Source organism: Talpa occidentalis, unplaced genomic scaffold (genome assembly GCF_014898055.3).
Source record: "Talpa occidentalis isolate TD23 unplaced genomic scaffold, MPIMG_talOcc4v2.1 talOcc4.14, whole genome shotgun sequence".
Taxonomy (NCBI): Eukaryota; Metazoa; Chordata; class Mammalia; order Eulipotyphla; family Talpidae; genus Talpa; species Talpa occidentalis.
Genome location: NW_023601433.1, coordinates 28,124,559 through 28,131,229, shown reverse-complemented (window position 1 = coordinate 28,131,229; position 6,671 = coordinate 28,124,559). Strand labels below are relative to the sequence as shown.

At 51.2% G+C, this 6,671-nt stretch overlaps 1 gene segment (V, D, J or C); it reads right to left on the bottom strand.

Annotated features, from left to right (window-relative positions):
- Nucleotides 1-367: 367 nt before the first annotated feature.
- On the bottom strand, nt 368-885 carry LOC119244085 (immunoglobulin lambda variable 5-45-like). The segment is given in 2 exon segments: nt 368-723; nt 840-885. Coding segments are annotated over 2 exon segments (402 nt in total).
- Between the last annotated feature and the right edge of the window lie 5,786 nt (nt 886-6,671).

Here is a 6,671-nt window from a genome sequence, read left to right as displayed (position 1 = left end):
CTCTTGCAGCCCACACCTGGAGTGGACTTGGGGTAGCTGCTCCCCACGACAGGCCAGCAGGTCTCAGGACACCCGCACTTCTGAGCTAGGTCTAGGCCTAGGGGACGAGGGTGGGCTCAACCTCTTGCTTCCTCCTCCTTCACCTCCCTGGTGGGAAATGCAGCCCAAGTTTGTCTTGTATCTGTATAGACACGGCCAATGCGATATGAAATGAGCTTTTTAGCTAAGGGTAACGAGAAGATGAGACACATCCTTGTGACCAAGGACAAAGACCAAAAAAGTGACAACAGATGTCACCAAACTGAGGCCTGGTATAGAGAGCAGGGGTGACTGCTCCAGGCCAGGGCAGCAAGGGGAGGTTTTTGTCTCACTTCCCCGTAGGTCTAGAGCACTGTGGAGTATTTGAGTTACCATCCCATGTAGCACAGTAGTAGTCGGCCGCGTCCTCAGGCTGTACCCCCGAGATGAGCAGGAGCCCCGCATTGGCCGCAGTGTCTTTGGCTCCAGAGAAGCGGCTGGGGACCCCAGGGCCCTGGTACTTATCCGAGTCTGATTTATACCTCAGGAGGTACCGGGGAGGGCTCCCTGGCTTCTGCTGGTAATACCTCATGTGGTAACTTGCAACAAGGGCTCCACTGCTCAGGGTGCAGGTGAGGCTGACAGATGATCCAGGAGACGCAGAGAGGGAGGGCGGCTGAGTCAGCACAGGCTGGGAGAGGGAACCTGCAGACACAGACATGAATAGTTGAGGGATAGAACTAGGGTAAAATTTCCCTGGGATCTGACTTAGAAGACAGAGAACAGCAGGAGACTGGTTCTGTCACAGAGGTTTTCCCCACCTGTGCAGTGAGAGAGGATCACAAGGAGGAGAGGTGTCCAGGCCATGGTGCTCACAGCCCCCTGAGCCCACATGGGGCTGGGCTGTACCAGGCCTCCTTTTCTTCTCCACCCTCTGCCACAAGAGGGGCTGTGCATGCAAATGAGGCTCCATCCAGGGACTGCCCATCCCTTCCCTGGGCCTGGTGCTGGAGCTCAACTCAGGCCCCACACTGAGAAGAGGGGGGTTTTGCTTTACCCCTTGGGCCAGCCCTGGAGGAAGCACCTGCTGACATCAACAAAGGTCCCTGCTTGAGGGACTGTGCCAGGGCACAGAGGACAGAGCTGCTGAGTCCCCAACAGGGAGTCCCACACAGGCCCTAGGCCCGGGCTACCTTGAGAGAGGACTCACAGGTCAAATGTTCAGGTCCCACGGGGCAGTCCACACTCCCCTGCTGGTGAAGGGGCACACACTTCCTGCAGCTTACATATGCCCCCTCTGTTCACACATCATGACCTAACTCATAAGCACTGTGGCTCCCACACGGTTATGCCAATTTCTCACTCTCGCATGGAGTTTTGATCTGTTGAAGGTAAAAACTGTCATGAATAACAACTTAAGGTTTTCACCCCAGAGAAGATGCAGTAAAGATGGTATTGTGGCGTGTAATCAGGCTGCAGTGTGAGGTGTGTGAGTGAAAGAATTCACCAGAGGCAGAGTGCAGAACAGAAAAGTTGGATTTATTGAAACACCCTGCAAGGGAGCAGGGGGCACGACAGGAGATGTCTGCACTGGAAGAAGGATTTGGGGCCCCATTTTATAACCCGTTTCTGTGGGCTTTTTCAAGACCTGGTCTCTGCCAGCCACTGTCTGCTGGGATGTCAGGTGTCACAGGGCTTTCCTCACAGGGGTGTCCTCCTGGGTTCTTTTTTCCCTGTTTCTGCATTTCCCGGAATTCTCCATACCCCCCATTGGTCATGTGGGTCCGTGGCCAGGTGCCCATGGTCACTGTATCAGTTTCCCTTTCTCATCCATTTTGATGAGAAAGACTAAGGTCTTAGTCTCAGGGAGGAGACGAAGTTTTAACGCTATTAAATGATGCCTCAACAGCTATCAGTTCATTAGTATGTATTTAAGCTATATAATGGATAATTTTGCATATATCATCTATTAAAAAAGAGGAATTTCCAACTACCGCTATACAAATTTGTCTTTCAATCTCCCTTTTTGTAGCAAAATAACATGTCCCACACCACCACCTAACATACCAATTTCTGTAGAACAATTAGGAAATATTATTAAGGAACAATTCCACAGCATGGCATAAGGTGCAGATAATTTCACGGACACTAATAAAACCTCAGCGATCACACTAACCTATTTTTTTTTTTTTTTTACTTAGTGGGTTTTTTTCCCCTGTATCATTCAAAAAACAAAAGTCCAAAATTCTTGGGAACGCACTTATACAGTCATAAGTATACATGGCAAATAAGTTACACAGAAACATATTATTTTAGACCAATAATATTAAATATTGAGGCAAATGGTCTGAAGGACATTTTTAATAAGATTTCAACAACAGATTAATAAATTAATGCACCATCACTGTCAAGGTACAATTTAACAAGGCTAAAAACTAAGCCCCACCCATGCCCAGCAGGCAGGCTTGGGAGGCCTGAAGAGATAAGGGCATGGAGAAGCTGCCTTGGGTGCCATAAAGACTGACCACCATGACCAGAAAAGCCAGCCCAGCTCCAGGAATGCAGCAGCTGGCCCAGGACTTGTTTCTGTGTCAAGGGCCAGGGCCCGAGACCAGACATCCCAGCAGATAACTGCTGCAAACTGGTACCCTGAGTTAGAAAGGCTGCAAAAACAGAATATAAAGGAGACCTTCAAATCCTCCTTTGGCCGCAGACCTCTCCCATCTCACCCGCTGCTTCTCTTCACAGTGTATTTCAATCAGCCCACCTTCTCTGTCCTCCACTCTGTCTCTGGTGAGTTCTTTCACCCACCTGCCATGGACTTCACTCAATACTTCTCCCATTACAAGCACCATGTATGATTCATTCCAATGATACATAGACTCATAAAGAGGGAGACTCAGCACAATGCCCACACAGAGGTTCCTCACCAAGGAGGAAGAAAAATGCAAATATTCTCCTAGAACCTTCGCCTGACACCAGATTCAAGTCACCTGTGCAGTGAGTAAAGAGAGAGCAGAGAACTGGGCTTCAACCCTTGGTGGAGATGCCCAAGGTTTGACCATGTCCCGACTGGGACCCACATCTCTCTCATCCCGACGTCCCTCACAGATGGGAGCAGGGACCCTTCATGCTCTTCATCCCACCTACTCTCCCTCCAGCCTCTCTGAGGATCAGACTCAATCCCCTCTGCCCTGGAGTTAGGGGAGGCCTGTGGCACTGGTGAACTTCTCATGTGGCTCATTTTGACATTTGGGCTTTGTAGGAAGGAGCTGCCAGGCCCTGGGAACACTGAGCTCAGGGCAGCAGCTAAGGCCCAGGTGCTGGGTCACAGCTGGGTTCTCACCACCTGGGCTTCACTCAGCCCCACACTACCCCCTGCTGGCCCTGCTGCACTTTGCACCTTGTCTGAAATTGAGTGCTTGCTCTGAGACAGGCAGCACTACCCAAGCATTGCCTTTTCTTATGGCCCCTCCAAAAATTTTGGGGGCTGGGGGAGAAGGAATGAGAGGACTCCCTGCCTGGGGCCTGCACTAGGCTGCGCCTTTTCCTCACCTCCACTTATCTCTCCACCTATCCTTGGTCCATACAGCGGCATCCTCAGATGTTGGGCTCCCACACACTCCATCACTAGTTTACATAGTGGAGGGTAGGCCCAGAAATCTTTCCCCTCAAGGAGAATTTGTCCTGTTTTCAGCTCAGCAGAACAAAGGACTGAGACCAGCACAATTTTATTGTTTGGGAAGAAGGAAGAGCTCTTTCTCTCTCACCCAACTTTCCACCAAGGCCTTTTCTCGCTCTCCACCCCCTTGTCTCGTTCACCCCTGTTGGTCTGTGTGGACCCTTCAACAGTAACAGGGAGATGGTATGGAGAAGAAGCTATTCTTGATCCTCTGCTGCTCCCTACTCACCATTCACCACCGCTGCTCAGGGGGCTGAAAATCTGGGAAAGAAGAGTTGGGTCCCATGATAAGAGATGAAGGGAGTGCCCTGGAGGTGGCTGGGCCAGGACAGCAGCAGAGAAGAAGCAGAGCCCCAGGCTGAGCCTCTGTAGCAGCTGCCAGGGGTCCCTGCTCTTGGCAGAAGAGAAAGGAAGTTTGTGTCTCACTTCCCCTCAGGCCTGGAGCACGGTGGGACCACTGAGACTGTAGTCATAAGGCTGGCAGTAATAATCAGCCTCGTCCTCAGGCGGAGCCCAGTGATGGTCAGGGTGCCTGAGCTGCAGACCTGGAGCCAGTGAATCTATCAGGGACCCCTGAGGGTAGTTCATTATTCCAATTAACAGGCTTCTGGGGGATGTTCCTGGGAGCTGTTGACATTTGGGCTTTGTGGGAAGGAGCTGCCAGCCCTGGGAACACTGAGCTCAGGGCAGCAGCTAAGCCCCAGGTGCTGGGTCACAGCTGGGTCTCACCACCTGGGCTTCACTCAGCCCCACACTGTCCCCTGCTGGCCCTGCTGCACTTTGCACCTTGTCTGAAATTGAGTGCTTGCCCTGAGACAGGCAGCCCTGCCCAAGCATTGCCTTTTCCACTGGTCCCTCCTCACAAATTGTGGGGAGAGGAGGGCAGAAGGAGAGAGAGGATGCCCTGCCTGGGCCTGCACTAGGCTGCACCTCCTCCTCCCTCCCCTCAGCCCTGGCTCCATACAGAGTCAACCTCAGATGCAGGGTTCCCTGACACTCCTTCACTAGTTTATATAGTGGAGGGTGGGCCCTGAAAACTGTCCTGAGGGAGAATTGGTCCTGCTTTTGTTATAGGACAGGAAGAGGGCAGCCCAAACCCCGCAAACCTGCCTATTCTAAATGGGTTCTGCCATCCGCCGCATCAACACAAAACATATGACACTTTAATGGGAAGGAACTTTATAAAAACTAGAAAACAATACAGGTAAGGCAAAGAGTCTAGTTTCTAAATGAAGCACCCAAAGTTACCCGTCCCCTCGTGGGTAAAACTCCATCCATATGGGGTCGGCCCAGAGCAAGGCCCCAAAGCCTGCACAAGTCTAAAACATCTTCCAGTGGGGACCCCAGAAAAGGGTCACAAACAACCAGACAAGCCCGGAAGGAAAGAGCAAATCAACATCAAGATAAAAGCTGCCATGGTCACCTCCCCACGGGTCTCACCCACATCTGTGTCACATAGTCCACGACAAAAGACAAGCGCAGTTTCTTCACGTGTCTCTAGGCTCCATGCGCCTCCTCCGGGTCTCCTTGCTCCATCCTGCTTCCTTCCTTAGTCTCTTCTGCAGCTTCTCCTCTTCCTGCTCAGCTCCACCCTCCCTTGGGTGGGGCAGGGAACCTCCCCCTTTCCTGGGGACCACCCTGTTGCACTTTCAGCTCAGCAGAAGGACAGAGGAGGGAGACAGCACAGTCTTGTTGTTTGGGAAGCAGGAAGAGCTCCTCCTCTCTCACCCCACTTTCCACCAAGGCCCTTTCATGCCACCCCCAGTCTGGTTCACCCCTGGTGGGCTGTGTGGGTCCTTTAGCAGTACAGGGAGAAGATATTTACAAGAGGCTGTTCTCAGTGATTCAAAAGAGCACCTGTACACCTATGTTTACTGCAGCACTATTTACAATAGGTAAAACCTGGAAACAATCCAAATGCCCAAAGATAGATGACTGGATCAAGAAGATGTGGTATACACACACAATGGAATATTACTCAGCAATCAAAAAGATAAACTCATGCCATTTGCAGCAATGTGGATGGAACTAGAAGGAATTATTCTCAGTGAAATAAGCCAGAAGGAAAAAGAAAAATATCGGATGGATTCACTTATAGGCAGGAATATAGGGGAACCAAATAAGACATCAGTGAAAAAATAATAACAGTACAAAAACAACAAAACAAAAAAGACAATTATAATCAGAGACATCCTGCAGGTTAGGAGGAGGGAGAGGGGTGAGAGGGAGGGAGTGAGGAGCACAGGGGACAGTGGTGATGGTGCACGGGTGCCTTGGGGAAGGAGATTCTATGGGGACTCAATCTGAGGGGTTGGGGGGAAGCAAATATGGACTAAAAAATGTAAAAAATGATAAATGTTAAAAAAAAAGAAAATGAAAAGGCTATTCCTCATCCTTTGCTGCTCCGCACCCACCTATCACCACCCCTGCCCAGGGGACTGGAAATCTGGGAACTAAGTCTCAGGTCCCCATGAAGGGGGCAGGGTGTGAGGATGGAGCTGAGACCAATTGGGAGGGAGAGATGAAGGAGGTGCCCTGCAGGAGTCTGGGCCAGGACAGCTGCAGAGACCAAGCAGAGGCCCAGGCTGAGACACAGCAGCAGCTTCGGGGATTCCTGCTCTTGGCAGAAGAAAAAGGGATTTTGTGTCTCACTTCCCCACAGGCCTGGAGCTCTGTGTGACCACTCAGACTGCTGTCCCAAATGAGCAGTGATAATCAGCCTCGTCCTCAGGCTGGAGCCCCATGATGGTCAGGGTGGCTGAGCTGCCAGACCTGGAGCCCGAATATCCAAAAACAACCCCTGAGGATCCTCCCTTATCCCGATAGATCAGGCTTTTGGGGGCTGTTCCTGTTTTCTGTTGGAACCAGCCCACACCATAACCCCCAATGTTGGAGCTGATTCTAGTATACGACAAGGTGACCCTCTGGCCTAGGATCCCAGACACTTTGTGGCTCAGTCAGCACAGACTGG